Consider the following 19,072-nt stretch of genomic DNA (forward strand, 5'->3'; position numbering starts at 1 on the left):
TAAGCAAAGTACATTAAACAGAAAATACATGATAACACTATCGTATTCGCCTTAACAATTGTATTTTTATCTTTCACCGTTAATATGTTAATGTACGCACAGCGTTCAACTTCAAAACATTATCACATCGCGCGCAAGTCATACTTATCGAAGGACGTCGCATCAATAATATAAAATAAAATCACGATTTCGGAATAAAATTAAAATATTCTGTTCTCTGTGAACTTAAAATAGTATGTGATTGTGTTCATTTTGATTTGGGAACGTTAAAAACAGGTAGGTCAACAATATTTATAACTTGTTTATATTTGAACAGAGCACAGCGCAATAATTTTATGTTGTATAGATTTAATAGAGTGTTAATAATGTATTAGATACCACAGCATTGTCTTAGCATCGTGCGTAGTTAAAATAAGTGTGATCACGTCGTTTGGTTTGTTTTATCCTGTTGTGAACGATGCTGAATCACTAGGTGGATAGATTATTTAGAATTTTGGAGCCATTTCACTTTTTCTCGGTCGAAAATCTAATTCAATGCTCATTTCTTTACTAAATCAGAAAACGCTAAGCTGCAGAACATCTAAAAATACACACTATTTTATAGATTATTTCATTATACTAGGTACAAGTGTATTATGTCAGTGAACTCCTAAACGGCTGGACCGATTTGTTTGTATGTGGTCGGTTGGTGCCGTGGATAGTTTGATAGGAGAAGACAGGAGACATTCGCCGGATAAGGTTATTACTACTAAAACTTACCTAAGTCTAATTAGCTGAATTCGTTAGTCTGCATGCATTTTGTACGACATTAGCAGTTTTCCTTGACTTAATACTATAAATATTTTGTTTTATATTGCATAACAATTTCCCCTCATATATCTAATCCTCAAAGATTCTTGATTACTTATCTGTATTCAATCAGTCTGATTCTGTTATATTTACGGTGGTGATTCAAACATGATAAGTGATACACATTTCATAACAACAACGGGAAAATTCGGAAAAAAAAAATAGAAACGAAAGACAACAAAATGTAGAGCTGGCAACCACTGTTATTTGAAGAGATACTAGAAGTGATTAGATAATAACAAAATCAATTCTAACAATCTACAGACAGTCAGATAAACAGACAATGATAGCTATTTATCGTCTTCAAGAGATACCGGTTGTATAAATATCAGATATACGAGTACTCAATAGTATTAGATAACTACCACATACAAGACATAAATATAGAGAGATATTTAAAAAAAAATTGTTGGTAAAAGTTTTGGATACCCTAAACTTTATGATTACTTTTGCCGAGATTTTAGTTAAGTAAATTGCTTGTTATATTTAAAAAGGTTGAATACTCCAACAAAACAAGGAAAACTTATGTAAATAAATAAATTCATTGTCAACTCTAGTAGGCTAAGTTTCTTAACGAATGCAACCATAAAAGTACCGTAAGTGGCGCTGGAAAATAATTATATTATATTAATAGATAGTAAATCTTGTGTAACAGGAATCAAACGATGTCTAAACCAGAATTTCGAGTGTTGCCCGTGGAGGACGGAGATACGGAAGAAATCATGAAATTACTTCAAATGTAAGTGTTTATATTTTGTCTAAACAGATTGAGTAATTGGCGATACTTCTGCCTAGAATAACGGTTATTTGGGTAACAACTATGGATTTATGCTAACACATAGCAGTGCTGTAAATATTGTTTTAAAGCAAACGCAAATTGAAGGCAGTGTCCAATGTCTGTGTTATCAAAAGACTAGGCTCAATACAACCATAACTACATAAAACGAAAAGTCCCCCAATATGAAAAAGTGCCTTAAACGAATTGGCACTGAGCTCAATTTAGATACATTTTTTTCGAATCTTTCTGAACAAAGTTAGCTTAAACCTTATCCAAATCATGTTACAGAACATTTTTCGTTGACGAACCAATGAACCAAGCCATAGGACTGTGCAACGACGGCCCATGTGCTGAATTGGACGACTACTGCAGACAATGCTTACCTGAGGGTCTGTCCTTCAAAGCAGTCGACAAAGATGGCAAAGTCGTTGGAGTTATGATCAACGGCAAATGTCCTTTAGAAGAGGTAAGCATAGCACATGTATATAGTTCCATGGGATATAAATAGATTCGGCAATTACGTAAGCGGTATGACCTCATACGGGTACTTGAATATGAATCATGGTTCTATTTGGACAAAAATATGGTACACAACAATGAACTAGTCTTATAACTTCTAAAAAAGATAGAAACCGGTAGATAACAAAAATAACAACTTAAAAAAACGAGGTATTCCACTTAACGCACCTGTTTTAAAACGCACCTAGTGGAACGCACCTATTTTATTCCACGAAACGCACCTACGATAAATTTTCGATTAGAGATGGGATGCTAACTGAAACTATCGATAATAAGTAAAAAAAAATATTTTATATAATTTACAAAAATGCTTTACTCCTCGACCATAGAGTGTTTTTTAAAATAAAGTATTCCTGGTTAGTATGGACGAAAACCAAAACCGAAAGTATTAGTACAATACTCCCTTAATCTCTGGCGATACGGGGCGCGCGTGGCGCGGGAGCACACAGACACAAGCCGCAGCCCCGCCTCCCCATTGTATCCTTTCGCGTCACAGGTTGCGTTTACCGACTTCACACGAATCTAGCCGAGCATTTCCGGAACTTGTTTACGCAAAATTGCAGTTTGTTTTGCTGTGTTTAGACTCATAAGTTGCGCGAATGTGTTAAGTGAAGTTGTGAAAGTGTAGTTATTTAAAAAGTTTGTGCAGTTTTAACATGGAACCAATTGCTGGAACTAGTAATAAAAGCGAGCTAATTAAATATGTGAAAAGCAGAAAGGGCAAGAGAGTTTTATTATATAAAAATAAAACGCATAGACTAATTAAAATGTATAAAAATGGGAACACTTTGTGGCGGTGTACTATACAAGCATGTGGTGCCGTGCTTACTCTCAGCAAATATGAAGATGTTTTAAAGAACAACGAGCATTTTTGTACGCAGAATAAAGTAACACAATTTGTACAAGAAGTCGTGGATGACATACATCAAGAAGCCATGTCCACCTTGGACCCTCTTCCTGAGGTTTATAAAAGAAAGCTAAATAATTTACTAGACCAGGGAATAAATTTGACACAAGATATACCAGAATTTAAAAATGTTAAAACTACACTATATAACAAAAGAAATAAAAGTCTTGGAGTCAAGCGCTTGTTTGGGAAATCTCCAACAGATGTACAAGTAAGTAATTAATATAAAAATACCTATATTTTATTTGATGCCTTGCCGTTTAGTCATAATAATCTATGCTCTATACTATTTTTTTATTTCATAATGTTGTTCGCACCGCTTGCTTTGGCAATATTTAGTTTTAGCGCCATCTATCAGCCAGGCACAAACCATTGATCTTTGTTGGGTGTTGGCCGCGCGCGCGCCGTCCGCCGCCCGACCCTTCTCCCCGCCACCCTTTAGTACCCCGCGACCCTCTTCGCGCCCGCGCATCGTGCACGAAACTTAGACGAGAAATAGAGAGCAACCTTCTAGTATAAAGCAACTTTCTTTAAAGTTAAAATGCATATTTTTTTAATTCTTGAATAAAACATGCCAATCAAAGTCAAAAATTCAACAATCATTAAAATGTCCTGTCCTGTCATTAGACAAAAAACTTAACAAATAATCATTTAAATAAGTGGGTCTGTGAGCTTTAGACCTATCAACTCTACCCCAAACACTTATGTTATATATGTATCATAAACCTTAAAGGCGCTTAGGCTCGACTTGTCAACATCATTATTTTTGTAAAAGTTTTTGTACTCACGGCTACACATCGAGCTATACAAAACCAGTTTGTGTTGGACTCGCTTTATATGATCTTTCCATAGATTGAACGTTCAGCTTATACTGGTTTTTGTACAGCTTGATGTACAGCCGTGTGTACCTAATTAACCGATCATTGTCAATGACCATAAATAAACAGCATTTTCTTGTTTTAGGTGCCAAACTCATTTTGCAACTTCATCCTTGCGGATTATAATGACGGTAAAAGGAGGATCCTTTTGTTTGCTACCCAGAAAAGTAAAGACGAATTAGGGAGATGTCGTCATTTATATTGCGACGGAACTTTCAAAAGTGTGCCAAAACCATTCAAACAACTCTACAGCATCCACGGAGACATAGACGGCGTTGTGAAACCATTAGTGTATGCTTTATTATGTGATAAAAAGAAATCAACTTACAAATTATTATTTCAATTGTTAAAAACAACAGTACCTAATACGCAAGTAGATTTTTTTAAAAGCGACTTTGAGGAAGCCGCAATGAGCGGTTTTCTAGCAGTGTTTCCAAATGCAGTTGTAAGTGGGTGTTTTTTTCACTATAAACAAGCGCTTCGAAGAAAATCTCGGGATCTAGGTCTATCCAAAAACAGCATTTTTAGGAAACATGTTGCTTTATGCACTTTATTACCTCATTTACCTATAACAGATTTAGATGAGGCATGGCTTTATATAATGAGTCAGTCTCCACAGGACAAAAATGTCACAAAATTTAACGATTATATGGTTGCCCAATGGTTAGAACACCGATTTTGGAAAGGCAAATTTACATGTTACGGTGAAAAGAATAAAACAAATAATTTTGTCGAATCACATTATTCAGAAATTAATAAAAAAATCAACCCAAAGGGCGGTGTAAATTTAGCCAAACTGTTAATATACTTGCAAAACTACTGCAATAATTTTGCTGAAATGAGATTGAAAATGAACATTTCCGAAAATCAAAAACATGCCCAAGAAAGAAACAATATAATTGAAAATATATTAAATCAATACGTGACTGGCTCTATCTCTATAGGGCATTGTCTGGAGATGCTAAGGAAGAGGAACGATTAATCAGTCAACGAATTGATAATGCTTATTCTGTGATTTTTTATGTTAAAGATTATTTATTTTTTATATACTTACTGTTAGTAATAAGATTACTGTTACTGTGATTATAATAACCATCTGTGATTTTTTATTATATTTAGTTAAAGGAGGTTTTTTTATATTTACTTTAGACTATTAGCTTTAAGGTGACTGTGATTGCAAACCAGAAGGATTTAATAGCGTTTTTATTATTTAAGACAGCGAAACAATCTGGTTTTTTTTTGTAATTTTATATAGAGAAAATAATAACTTATTAAATATTTTCCTGACTAGTACGAATGCCTCATTTTTTTATCGTTTTAATTATGATAACTCTGTTATTATTTTTATAATTAAACAGTACACGATGTAAATGAAATTATATTAGATTTTTTAAATAATTATTAAAAAATCTAATTTAATTTCTTTTTGAAATTATACCTGGAACCTGTATAAAACTGTATCTACGATACCAAACAATTTACGATACAACCACCCAAAGTTACCTTGTAATTATTATGCAGGTCCTACTGCTTTAATGATGTGATTGTGATTATTACACGCATTTCATTTCTATTATACCTGTGCGTTTTATTTATTATTAACATCATATTAACTTCCTCTTTGAACCCAAAATAACATTCGTCTCTGAATAGGTACACATTATAGTGCCAAAAGCAAAAAGATATTTTTCTCACTTTCTCACTTTTGGTTAAGCAACTTGTACGATACCTGTGATGATATCGATGTATAAATGATTTCTTTAAATTATCGATATATTTTATTATGTTTAGTTAATTCTCTTCCCTATTTTTAAACATGGGTGCGTTACGTGGAATAAAATAGGTGCGTTTCACCAGGTGCGTTTTAAAACAGGTGCGTTATGTGGAATACCTCAAAAAAACATTAGGTACTTGCCCCTATTTGGCAAGGAGGTCACAACACAAAATAAGCGATTTACATTTAATTTAATGAAAGAAATCGACTAACACTCGTTCTCACCTATAAACCTACATATAAAGTTGAATCACTTGCCAAAAATTACTTGCACCTATGAATAACGTAGATATTTAGCAAGACTTTTTCCGTAAATTCCAGGCTAAAGATGGCAGCGACTACCTGAGCCTCGCACAAAAGTGTCAAAACCCAAAGTTTGTGAAGATCCTATACGTTCTAGCAAAACGGGATGATGGATGCAGACTCTGGGAGAAGTATCCTGAAGACGAGTATTTAGTAGACGTTAAGGTAGCAGCCACACACCCTGAGTGGAGAAAACGAGGGATCATGAATGCATTATTGGAGGAAACCGAGTAAGTAGGGCCCGTTGGCAATAGGTATTGTCTTTAATTACATACCATTTTTTTGCAACCAACTTGCGATCTTACGCATTGAGACGGTTCATTCTTTGCTCTCCAAATCCTATCTGACCAAACTCACCAATTCTGTTTGGTGTCCCGTATACGGTAAATTAACTTTAAGGCGTTTTCAAATATCGATAGTTGCATCCCACTGAAATTATATATAAGCTCGAGACTTGGCTGGGGCACTGCGGTACCCTCAGATTGAAATTATATAGTAAAGGCTTTCTCTTGAAACGACGATATGAACTGAAGTAATAGAGAATCTTAATCATATCTAGGTATCTTAATTAACCAAATGTTTCTGATAATAGATTCCTTTTATTCAAAATATAAAGCAAATTTAATACCACACGGCTTAAGTAAGAGACTACCTTGCTTAAGCTAACAATTTTATTTCAAAGGATTCTAACAAAGATACACCGTCTTTAAATTAATGACAGCTGCTGACATAAGCATGTACTCGACAGACAATAACTTGTCACTTTGGAACATGGGGTAAGAAAATACTTGTTATCTGGTTTATAATATACTGTTCAAGATGTCATTCGAATACAATATGCCCGTAGCTTCACTTGACGTCAGTGACTGGTAGTGTCAGTCAATTGTCTTTGACAGGCTAGACATTGTTCAGCCACTACCATATTTTTAGCAATTTATCTCCTAAATTCTACATAATGCAACTGACACTCGATTGTCATGTAAAAATCTTAACATTATTTCAAAAGAAAACACAATAATATTAACGAAATACGTCTGCTAATTCTATGGAAGGCGAAGTGGCCAATCTATATTATGCCAGACTACAAGCAAAACGCACATTTTTAAGTCCCTCTTTAACAGTGACCAAACGGAATCCCACTGATAACTAATCACGGCGTAACCATATTTGACCCGGTGGAAATCCTGTGTTCCTTCGCCATAGGGAAGATCATTAGCTGCAAAGATAGCATAGTGATGTAGATCAGTACGCAAAAACCGTCCGATCGCGGTGTGAAGATCTTCACTTAGGAATAACATTCGGAGTTGAGATTAGCCTCGCGTGGGTGTCTTTGCATGACTTGAATGTTTGTGATCCCATCCTCTTCATCACAAAATAATGGACTTTCTGAAATCCTGGCAATTAAAACCATTCTTACCGCTAGCGAGAATACTTTCACAAATACCGCGTCCATTAAACATTCTAAATCAAACATCTTCTTTAACTCCAGGAAGACGACACAAGAGCGGGGCATCAGACTTCTCCGTATGGATACATCAAGTGCGTACTCAGCCATGTCTGCAGAGCGACTGGGCTTCACCTGCGTGTATTCAGCTAGATACGTCGACATCAAGCTAGACGGACGACCCTTAATAGTCCCCGAACCACCGCACGTCGACGACAGAGTGTATATCAAGACTTTGTTCGACAGAAAATGAGCTTTATTCCTTAGGTGATAAGAACTATTTAAAAGTTACGGTGATAAGGTGTTTAATTTAAATTCTGTTAGAATTTGAGGAGTTTCTTTAATATGCCCTCAATATTTGAATATACGAATGTTATTGTTTTGATTATTTATTTTTGTTACCTGATTTAAAACCTAATCAACTTAAAAAGGAAAGGAAGTGCATCGAGATCAGATGGCGAACTATAGGCACGTTATCATTTGCTTATCATATGTACAATGAACTGACTGGTCTTTGACTAAAATATAAAAAAAACAATACTCCATTTTGAAAGGTACTTAAAATAAAAATGATAATTATATAAATGACTCAGTGCTACTTATAAGTATTTTATTTGGCAATATTTATTGTGCTTTTGTTTTAGATTTTAGTCGCTAACTGAGTTAAGTCAGACTAAGACTTTTTAAAATACCAAACAAATGAAGTATAGATTAAAACCCAAAAACAACGATTTCAATAATTTATATATTAGATACGTGTTACGTTACAATCGATCCACAATTATTTACAGGAGCAATTTAACCTTAAATAATTTACTAAAATACATTATGGATTTAAATTTGCATTTTAGTTACCAACTTGAGGTAAATTTTGCATCGTATACCTGTAAAGAACGTACTTTATAACTGTGGTCAAAACATATGAAATAACAAAAGATTTACAATAACAACGACATAACTTTTTTGATCAATTTGTGTAGCGTCACCTTAGATTCGCTCGTTGAGTAAGACCAATCTTCAGCCGATCTTTTTATATCAGAGAGGCCAAACTCGGTTAGGAAAGCCTCCGGCGCGTCTCTGGAATGTTACGACAAGTTACAATGGATTATGTTAAGGAGTAAATAAAAGTATTGACTATTAAACAGTTAAGAATATCTGTGAAGCCATCAGGACGCTAGGTTAAGATAATACCTGTGATAAGACGGTCAAACAAACTGTCATTTAATTTTTTTTTGGCCAAAATTGATTCGTAAACCTATATAGCATCTGTTATAACACTAATAATAATGATGTTTTCACAAATTAAGCTTTAACTACATGGAACTTAGGATGATAGTTGTTCGGCAGATTTTAAGTTCCAAGTCTATAATTATGATTCCAAACGAAGACCTTTCTTTTGTGACTCGAACATAGAACAGTATTATCCGAAATATAAATTGTCTATTATTCATTAATATGTTGTTCCTTCTGTGCTAAACAGCTAAAGTTGTATGGCAAGCAATTTTTTTTCTGTTTTGTCTACCATCTTTATAGAATTTGTTCGTTTCCACGTATGAAAGCAATATTCAAAAAGTTCGAGAGCGGTTTGTACACTTCGTTATTCCTAAATAAGTTTAGAGGCTGCATTAAAATAAGAACCCAATTTGGCACAGGAAGGTGCTGGCATTTAGAGAGATGTTGTTTAGTTGTGTAACCTTTGTTCAAGTTTTCAAAGAATGAGGCTCGCTCTATTGTTCCATATTCAACGGTGCCAAGCTTTGCGAAGCGCCGAGTAAAACAAAAGAAACACGAGAGTGGCTCGCAGTTTTGTTTTCATAAGAACTCTTAGAATATACTTTTTGCTTTTTTGTCGAGAATTGAGGAAAAGGGCTTTGAATTTTTAGTTTACTACGTGTTTATTTTTTTTAGAAATAAATTTAAGAAAAAAATAATTAGTAGCTCATTTTCTTCTAGAAAAAACGGACGATCAAGACTCACTCCGTATAGCAGGTCGATATTTAAGCGATAACCCTTATGACCGCTTTGATATGACATTTTCTTATAGTTAATGAGGTCGCTTTTGCTAAGGTAATATTAAGGTAAAAAAATAAACTACAATATTAAGTTGTTAAGTGTAAAAATATATTACAATGTACATAACTCTATCAAAATTCTACAATTACTATTTACACTACAGAGGTAGTTCAACAACAGTTAGCAGCGGCACTCGCAAGTCAAAAGATTTACAAAACATATAACAACTTTTACTTGATATTTACAAAGTACGCTGCAAGTCAAAGTTTAAAACAACAATATTTTTGCTATGTGTAAACACTCACTTACGGTAAATTATGGTATTTAAAACATTCATTTAATATATAGATAATTTATTGTAAGTATAAAAATAATTTTATTCCATATTAAGGACAAAAATGTTTTGTTCCATGATTGTATGTTAGAGGTTGTACTTTACTAAAATGAGTCATTATTCATTAAATAACTAATCAATCTGAGAGATAAAATTCAAATCACATTTCGAGACATTTTATTTAACATAAACTAAAATTTACAAATCGATATCAAATATCATGTAAAAGTGAGTATTTACAAATCGACTAATTTACATTAAAAACATCGATGGAGGTCTAAACCCAAAGAGGTTTTATAGACACTTCCAGTCAAAACTAAAATGTACAATTATTTTGCCAAGTCTAATATTCTACATTTGAAAATAAAAGAAAAAAGAATCACTTTTTCTCGTTAGCGAGGGCCTGTCCTAATGATGCGGTAGCCACAGTGGGATTCGCCGCCGTCACAATCTTGTCGAGCAAAAGACGGGTCTGCAGCTGGAAGAAATAAAATTACCTGCTTAACTAATTTGGATAGCTAATTTTACACTATTATTATCTTAACATGTATGGATAGTTGAGTGTCAAGTCATCGCGCCAATTATTGTTATGTGAGAATTTCTAGGCGTGAAACCGGATGGGTCAATGTATAACCCCAAAACTACAGCCAACTACTAGCAGAGCAGGGCGAGAGAATGAGGCAGCAAAGAAAGGCGCTAGACTCATCATCACATATTCTCCAGTGTTGTTTCCAGCTTGGTTTTACTGAATATTCGATCGATTATAAAAAAAGACAGCGTGCTACGCTGTGGATTGTGTAACGTTTCTTCTTCACAGCCAGAACACTAAGGAAGCGATAAGGGGTGCTCTCTTTCAAAAAGTGCTAAATTGTAGCCTAAGTTGCATGTTTTTTTTTGTGAGAGCTTAAGGCGATATTTTTTCTATCATCATAATGTATATTTACCTCGTTTCCATTGGTATGAGCGGCAGCTCGCACTCTTTCCAGCTCTTCCGCTAGACGTTTCGATTTCTCTTGAGCTTGTTTGTTTTGAGTGACATATAAATTTCTGTAACATAAAAACAGTCGTTAATTGTATGACGCAAATCAAGAAGACAAAATTTTAAAGCAAAAATTTAAATTCGAATGTCTTATTACTGAATAAGAAAAATGTACTGCAGTTCCCACGAAAACTGAAGAATTATTTCACAAATCATTAAAAAACTGGTAAGACGTGTAATTTCTTTGGGAATTTTAAAATAAAGATGGTTGGCATTTGTCCATGTTTCAAAGAAAAAACTATAGAATGTTAAATTGAATGTCAACTAGAGGTTTTACTACATTAACACTATTATGTAATGAGTCTTGACCATCTACCCTTATGAACAGTATAAGTAGTATAGATAGTGTTGATCAAACTTCGTTTTTTTTACAGGCCAAAATGTGAACGTAATTAAAATAAGTTAACTTCTCAATATAATATGATAATAAAGTCAATTTTTGCTTAAACTTTAGAAGCAAACTCTCTACTCTAGGATTTTAGGTTATCCTTTACCTTTTTCAATTATAATAATAATCTTTACTAATAAGACCTACCTAATAACAAACACCTGTAGCAGGACTCCAATCAAAGCCACACCAGTACACATAGCAATGATGACATAGTTTGGTAATTTCTTCATTCTGGATATCCCATAGAATGAACTGGTATTTTCGTTAGTGTTCGCTGTTCTGGCATGGGATTCATAGTAGTAACTGTATTGTGGGTTGTTACGTACGCTGTGTAGACAAAAAAAAATTAATTATGTATTCATAAATAATAATACCAGCCTCTTCCCGTTAAGAGAAGGGTTGAGCAGTGATCACAATTGCTACCTTACTGCGGATTGGCGATTTCTGATTCCAATAACCTAGGTTTCCTCATGTTGTTTTCCTTTGCCGATTGTCAGTGGAAACTTAAATAATTAAGAAAGTAGGTACATATAACTTTGAATAAGTCATTTGGTACTTCCCTTGCATTGCAAATCTGCACCTTGTGTTGTGTATACAAATCCCTACATAGGACTGCAATCTATACTCTTCTGGTTTATGTACTTAAGTAAGTAAACAATCTCAATGTGTCTCTTTTTCATATCAGCAGTTTATTTACTTTGTTGTGTGTATAAAGTCAGACCAAAATGTTTACCTTTTTTAAGTACTAAAAGTGATATTCTTATGAGATAATTCATTTCCTGCAGTAAATGTTTTCACAATGGATGGAACAGAACCCCAAAAGGCTTTTTTCCATGAAACTAAAACACATTCAGTGCAGTTTGACCTGGTACAGACTAACCTGCTTCTTGGACCTCTAAATTGTAAAAGTACTCTAAGTAATGAATCACACAGATTTTATATTTATTCTATTTCTGTGCTTGTTGTTCTTACTCTATATGGGCATTTAAAAGAGAGTTTTTTGCAGCTGCAGAATCCTTACAGGCCTTACAGTTGATGGCAAATTTTTAACTTTAAACTAAAAAAGTATTTGTGTGAATTTAATGATACACACTTCAGCTGATTATTTAATAAAGAAAACATTATTTAAATACACTCACTTGAATACAAGATCCGGTATTTTGTTTTAAATTATACCAAAAAAATAAAATTCACTTTAAAATATACCCTTATTTTTGTTAAAACAAAAATCATGTTTATTATCAATTGTTCTTAAAGAACAACTAATTGTAAGATGAGATTATTTAAAATTATGCTTATTTCATTTTGTTTTGTTGTGTTATATAAAAGATAACCATCTCACATTCAACTGTCATTGGATATAATTTATTTTTAGGTATGAAGATATCCATTTTTTATCTAGTTTTACTTTATTCAAGGCAGAGCAAAGTGACTTATTTATCATTGTTAACCTGATCTTTTAGAAACTATTGAAGGTAGGGATATATTTTTATTAAAAGTGCTTTATTTTCAAAGTCTGAGATGATAGGCTAAGCACTGAAAGACGCTATTCATATTTTTATTTTAAACTTTTTCTGCAAGTTGCAGTCTATAATGCAGTATTTAAAAGATTGAATACTTAAAAAAGTTTGACATAAGTTGGAGATCATAAGGATTATGGTAGAAATTAAACCTGTCACAGGGCAGCACAGGTTACTATAATAAAATATAATATGATTAGCCTGTTGTCTTCTAAAGTTAGGACTTGCTCATACTTTTTATCTACATATTGATCAAAGTGCTTAATCATTATATTATAAGCATATGAATTTTAGATTTTACTCTGATAAATTTAAAAGTTACATTGATAACACATGCCTTCTTAAAATGTGATCCGCTTTATTTAAATCTGGCTTATAGCCTTAAGAATGGCAACAAAAAGTCATCCTTAAGTGTCATCCCATCATTATTATTGTCAATGTGAAAGTAAAGACAATTAGACATTTTAGAATGTTACCTACTCATCTAAGTGTTGTTCTCATATGGCTATAAATAGTTATTATTTTTACTATGAAGGTACAAGGGGAAAAAAGGTTTCTTCTTACTTATATGGCACATGTGTCCTATATGCATATGAGGCACCAGCAGGACCACTAGTTTCTATCTCGGTCAAGCTGTCATACCGAGCGCGACTGCTGGGCTTACTGAGAACATTGTAAGCCTCTACTATGCGCACAAACTTGTCCTGTGCACGAACATCCTTGTTCTTGTCTGGATGGTACTGGAAAATACGTCAACATAGAAGAATTATATAATAGTAGAAGACGAGCAAAAACATGAAAAAAAAAAAACTACAAGAAATGGATGTTTGATGATTGGTGAAAGTTAAAACTATTATACCTAACCTGTTACTATGCAGACTAAGACCGAACCATATGGTAACATACTATTACAAGCGCCAACATATTAATAATTATCAAATTAACATTGGAAATTCTGTAATTTGCTGCGAACAACATAATTACCTAATAGAGTAAGACCCATCTGTAGATGTAGATAATACTCACCTCTTTGCTCATCTGTATGAAGGCTTCCTTAATTTCCTTATCAGAACAGTTTCTCCGTAGATTTAGGACTTCATAGTGATTTTTTCGAGGTGTGCTGAAAAGAAAATACGCATTTATTGTAATAATAATACAATATGAAGGTACGAGAATCTATAATTGGCCATCGTATAATAAAAAAAAATACCTGAAACACCTCAGCAATGCCCTTATTGCCCTGATGTCATAGCTTCGTTTAATAAAAAACATAACGATTTACACGAAATAATTTAATCTGAAATTCTGTTGAAAGTGGTTCATGTTATTATTTTGCAATTTCCATTTTTGTTCCGATGATTGTCAGATGTGAATGACATCTTTGGCGCATTACCATGTCAAAAAAGTATACCAAAATGTTTCTTTTTATTTCTATTGGAACGTCTTCAATTCTTGTGTAAACTTATTAGTGGAAAATTGAATCAGGCATAATAAAAAGAAGGAAGCAATAAAATAAAATGATTAATTAATCAATATACATTTAATATAAATATATTATATATTCTACGTTTACTTTTCAAGTAAAAATATCTGTAGAGCGTTAACTTTATGGTTAGTAGAATTAGATTTTTGAATCTGGCAAAATTGAACTACTTTAAATGCCGCGCGTAAATTGTTCATCATAAAGAATACAAAGTGCAAAAAATGCAAAAATGTTTATATTTTATTTTAGCTTATTCGCTAGTAGTTAAAACTTTGCCATGTACTGTCTAAAGATGTTAAAATTAAGAAAGTATAAGTACACATTACCTACGTTATTTCATATTCCTGTGGTATGTTTTAGTTGGTGAGTAGGTATTTAACTATCGTAAACTATTATATGGCTGATGCAAAGGATTTCATATTTTTATTTATACTTCGGCTTGTTTCTTTCATTTGAACGGTCAGCTTTTGCTTTTATTGCTTGCAATTTTTTCTGGATATAGATAATATTTTAATAAATCTATCCTTATTTTAATAAACTAAATCTAAATATTATTATACAAGTACAAAATTTTAAGTTTGTTAGAATACACATTGAAGATGTTTTATTTTCTAAGATGCCCGCGGGTGCTTCGCATGAGCCGATCGGTAAGTTTGCTTGATCAGTGATACAAACGTACAGAACCAACGAACGGTGGCGCGAGGGACGGCGTGAGGCGTCGAGCACTCCCGAGTCCCCGTCGGCGGACGGCGTTCAGTGTACGCGCGTCAAACAGCGCGAGTGGTTGTACGGTCATGCGAGAAGCGGCTGGCAGAATGGCCGAGCTCGAGTTCGAAGCGCCTCTCGCGCAAATCGAGGAGGCTGATGACTGTCTCTCAACTGCTGACTACCCGCAGAAAACCATAAATGGCAATGACATTCGTCTTAACAATATCAATAATATGAAACGTGAAATGGTCAAAATGAAAACTGACTCAAACAAAATAAACGATAACGAGGAACCTAAACCGGTGAAGTGTAAACAGGACAACATGCAAAACGGTGAAGGAGACAATTTCACGGAGACTTTCTCCGGCTCGCTCGAAGATTTGGTGAACACTTTTGATGAGAAGATTACCAAGTGCTTCGGTAACTACGAGGAGAGTGTGGAGAAGCTGGCTCCAGTGCAGGTTCGCACCCAGGAGGAGATAATGAATGAATGCCAGTGAGTATCCATTAGTACATAATAAACTCTTAATTAGAGCATGTAATTAGGTACCTATTATGATATCATCAGTGTAGACGTAGTTGTTCATTGAATTTAAACATAGATTAGCAACTATTTTGTTAATTGAATAAACACGATTGTAATGTAAATAATGATAAGAGATGCTGTAATTAGCATCTTATTAAATTGTAAGATGAGAAAAAGAAAATATAAACAAAAAGGGCGGGCTTTGCGCATGACATAAGTAGTGAAGAGATCGATCGATGTTTTGGGGCGAGGGTTGCGCAGGGGGTGCGTGCCGGAGTAGCCGCGATGACGCATCGCACCCTCGCCTCACCCCACCCTCTTTGTTTCCAACCCAAACTTATGGGACACTATGGTGACTGTAACAAGATTGAATTAACGCTAAATACAAACCTTATTACTTAAGTAATTGATTATGTAAAATCAATACCCAACGTTTGTCAACTACCTCTATTTATACATGTTATGCAAACGCACGAATATAAAATGTAGGCGTCTATATGTATCCATGTTGTTATCATGTTACAGCATATAAAACCATTATAATGTTTATTCGCATTGCATATCATTTAAACATTAATCAGGTAAGCGAGATTGTGCCTCAGCATCTTCATCTGTTCTCATGGCTCGCCTCGGTAGATAATAGTAAAAGTCTCTCACATAAGCCCATTGTTTTATGGGGAAAATGAAAAGCTTTTTGTTGTCAGCTTGGCTTATTCCCTTTGAGCGTTATGAGAGTAATGAAACTTAATTATTCATTACATTGTTTTCTTCTCGCTTTTTCAAATATAGCTATAAAAATATGAAAACTTTTTACATCCTTTCTACAAATATAACTTTGAGAAATAACTAAATTGTGTAGACTAAAACAGCGTGATGATGTATAATCATTCGTGGCTGATTTTTTGTCACATCAAAATTCTGTCAGGTGTTTAATACAAAGTCGTATTGTAAACACTGAGTTTTCTCACGTGTCCAGCTAAAGCTTTTGGATTCGATCCAGATGACCTAAATGCCAGAAGGCTGGAAAAACGTGTAAAGTATTAATGAAAACAATTCACGAACGGTTCAAATATATTCTTAGAATATAATTGACAGCATTTCTGATTATATGATGTTTTGCTTGTTTGTTAATATTATATTTCACTGAACACTGCAACGAAGCCTCTTGACGAGCAAAAAATATAACAGGTTCATAATAACATAGGAAGCCATCATGCATACTATAGCAAAGTGTTTTTACTGGATGCAAATGGTAATTTGATATCATATTGCCATATGCTAAATGAACGCACCTGTGAGAAAAGGCGAGGCTTAAAAAAAATCGTCCGCCGGCATGACAGCAGGTGTTTGCATTGATTCCGTCGTGATTCAACCGCAACTCGCAGATGTCGACCCACCTTGCATTTAGGACACGGAGCACACCTTTCAAATATAGAATATCCGACATATGGCGAACATCTTAAAATTATGTTGAAAATATAATGAATGCGCCCTTTTCTCTTATACTTAATATACATAAGAAAGTTAATTGAGATGTAATCTTTACCTATCTTAACAGATGTTAAAACTGCTTTATGCTTGGTTACTTTTTTAGGGCAACAAGTAAATGTTAGATAATAGAGATTGCGAATACTTTGTTGTTTCTTCATATTCTATTTCTACTGTGTAGATTTGAAAAAATGATTAAGTTCGAGTTCAGTTTGTATAAGACATCTTCATGTTTTAAAATTTGTTTTAAAATTTGTTCCAATATTTCCGAATTTAAAATACTGTAATATCGAAATATATTATGAAACATATTTTGAATATCACTGCTGCCTAAATTGTTATTTTTTACAATTTTACCGGTTTTTTACTCGATTATGTCACTAACAGCGTATAAAATAGTTTAAGTGAGGTCACCAGTGATGTTAGCAAAAGTTTTATTCTTAAAAATTGTACTCATAATATCTTACAATAATTTAAAAGCGTTTTTATGTCATTAAGCTCCAACACTCATCTATTTTCCGTCGCGCGAGTTTCCTGTGCTATATTAATATACTGAATGCGGAGGATATGACTGTTATAAATAAAACAATATCAACTCATAAAATTAAACATTTTATACTTTTATTTACCTACTACATTTGCATTTTCGTCAATCGAAATTAACTGTCACGGGAATAATGTGCCTGATGTTATCAAAAGGCTTTAAAATTCTGCCATACTTGTTATTCATGACGAATCATAAAAATTTACATCGACAGTGGCACACGACGCACGTCCGTCTTGATAAAACATGGGTTTGAATACTAAACAAACATTAATTTATTTAGATTACACCTTTATCTCCTTTATTTCTTCCTTTGCCATTGTGAAATTAACTTAAGTAAACTTTTACACGCAATTTAAAGCTTGACCATAATTGTTTTAATGGCTTTATTAGGGGCCGGTCAGTTTTAGTAAATACGCTAAGTACTTAGTTCCGTTTGCGTGCATTTTAGCAAAAAGATCGTAATCCATGTTCTTTAAGATGGCTCACTAAAATCCGTTTAAATAGATTTAATGCTTTATGAGTGAAAGCGTAACATATGGACAGAATTAAATCCACATTGGTAAATATGGTAGAGGATTATAGGATGTTACTTATGGATTTTGAAATATCTTGTCATTATTATGTAATAAAAATACGCGTTACAACTGCATTACGTGAGTAACCTGTGACCTTTTATCAATTGCGTGTAAGAATATAGGTTTCTTAATAAATTGTAGGTTATTCTATATCGTTTTCTATCAAACTTGGGATCGCGTGTCTGTGTTAATCGTAAACATGGTTAATTGTTGTAGCCTTCCCGAAGTAAACTTTCTAAAAATAATGAAGCATTTTATCGGTTATTAGGCATTGAAAACATAGCCGCTATCGGATTTTAAACATTGTTGAAATATAACGTTGTTATTAATTCCACTTGTGAGACGTATGCTAAAAATAAGGCTATATTCACAATATCATGAGAAAAAGCTTTTGCTATATATGTAAATAGTATTATCACAGTAAAACAGTGCAAAATTAAATATTTGTAAAATACGTCGCCATTTGCAGTTTTATCAGGTCTTCAGAGGAAATGTGGCCTAGATCTGACGATGGATACATTCAATTAACATACTGTCGGCTCACTACAAGCCCCTCAATATTTTACATATCGAGCCTTTACAACTTTACTAATAGAATGTCTGAGTTTTGTTTTTACAATCGAAGTCTATCTAGTATTAATAACTTTACCGTTTTATTTTATTTTTCACAAGTTTCATTTATAAATAGGAGTGCTTGACAGTTTACCGTAAATTATAATATGCATTTGTGCCCACCTGTGCCTTTTCGATTAAGACATTTTTAGCAGCAAATGTTTTACCCGTATAGCCAAAAGACATGCATTAAAATGAATATTGATTTCAAACACTAGCATAAATTGAAAATAAAAAGGCAATTAAAGTCTAGTTTCTCAGGGCGCCCACTCATGTGGGCATTGGGCCAATGCTCTTCGATTCGCAACAACCCACATAATAATATCGCCAGTATCGTCCCTTTCTTGGATAATCACAAAGCTCGAGGCGGGTCCGTCATTAACC

At 33.7% G+C, this 19,072-nt stretch overlaps 4 protein-coding genes across 9 annotated transcripts in view; 3 read left to right on the top strand and 1 right to left on the bottom strand.

The window, feature by feature from the left end:
* Positions 1-118: 118 nt before the first annotated feature.
* On the top strand, positions 119-7,840 carry LOC113495680 (dopamine N-acetyltransferase-like). Of its 2 annotated transcripts, none has more exons than XM_026874551.1 (5): positions 119-276; positions 1,505-1,588; positions 1,916-2,093; positions 6,027-6,238; positions 7,498-7,840. In XM_026874551.1, exons 2-5 carry the CDS (start codon positions 1,515-1,517, stop codon positions 7,703-7,705), a joined length of 672 nt encoding a protein of 223 aa, XP_026730352.1. In that variant the 5' UTR covers positions 119-276; positions 1,505-1,514; the 3' UTR covers positions 7,706-7,840. The 2 variants fall into 2 exon arrangements, with proteins under 2 accessions (XP_026730352.1, XP_026730353.1); XM_026874552.1 differs by lacking the exon at positions 119-276 and adding an exon at positions 1,289-1,312.
* On the top strand, positions 2,100-5,182 carry LOC113495674. 2 transcript variants are annotated; one of them, XM_026874539.1, is made up of 3 exons: positions 2,100-2,691; positions 2,770-3,264; positions 4,017-5,182. In XM_026874539.1, exons 2-3 carry the CDS (start codon positions 2,803-2,805, stop codon positions 4,911-4,913), a joined length of 1,359 nt encoding a protein of 452 aa, XP_026730340.1. In that variant the 5' UTR covers positions 2,100-2,691; positions 2,770-2,802; the 3' UTR covers positions 4,914-5,182. The 2 variants fall into 2 exon arrangements, with proteins under 2 accessions (XP_026730340.1, XP_026730338.1); XM_026874537.1 differs by having other exon boundaries at positions 2,100-3,264.
* A 337-nt stretch (positions 7,841-8,177) lies between the features above and the next one.
* On the bottom strand, positions 8,178-14,139 carry LOC113495678 (dnaJ-like protein 60). 4 transcript variants are annotated; one of them, XM_026874543.1, is made up of 8 exons: positions 13,960-14,139; positions 13,776-13,869; positions 13,314-13,489; positions 11,374-11,556; positions 10,744-10,846; positions 10,183-10,277; positions 8,412-8,529; positions 8,178-8,336 (listed from the first exon to the last, which is right to left on the bottom strand). In XM_026874543.1, the coding sequence occupies exons 1-8, from the start codon at positions 14,019-14,021 to the stop codon at positions 8,304-8,306; spliced, it is 864 nt and encodes a 287-aa protein (XP_026730344.1). In that variant the 5' UTR covers positions 14,022-14,139; the 3' UTR covers positions 8,178-8,303. The 4 variants fall into 4 exon arrangements, with proteins under 4 accessions (XP_026730344.1, XP_026730346.1, XP_026730345.1 ...); XM_026874545.1 differs by lacking the exon at positions 8,178-8,336 and having other exon boundaries at positions 8,447-8,529; positions 10,183-10,296; XM_026874544.1 differs by lacking the exons at positions 8,178-8,336; positions 8,412-8,529 and having other exon boundaries at positions 9,552-10,296.
* A 263-nt stretch (positions 14,140-14,402) lies between these two features.
* Positions 14,403-19,072, top strand: part of LOC113495675 (fasciculation and elongation protein zeta-2) — a 32,782-nt gene continuing 28,112 nt past the window's right edge. The window contains exons 1-2 of the mRNA XM_026874540.1: positions 14,403-14,595; positions 14,849-15,436. Of these exons, the coding sequence (XP_026730341.1) occupies positions 15,027-15,436 (410 nt within the window). The 5' untranslated portion in view covers positions 14,403-14,595; positions 14,849-15,026. The remainder of the gene's footprint in view (positions 14,596-14,848; positions 15,437-19,072) is intronic.

This window comes from Trichoplusia ni, chromosome 7, assembly GCF_003590095.1.
Source record: "Trichoplusia ni isolate ovarian cell line Hi5 chromosome 7, tn1, whole genome shotgun sequence".
Classification (NCBI taxonomy): Eukaryota; Metazoa; Arthropoda; class Insecta; order Lepidoptera; family Noctuidae; genus Trichoplusia; species Trichoplusia ni.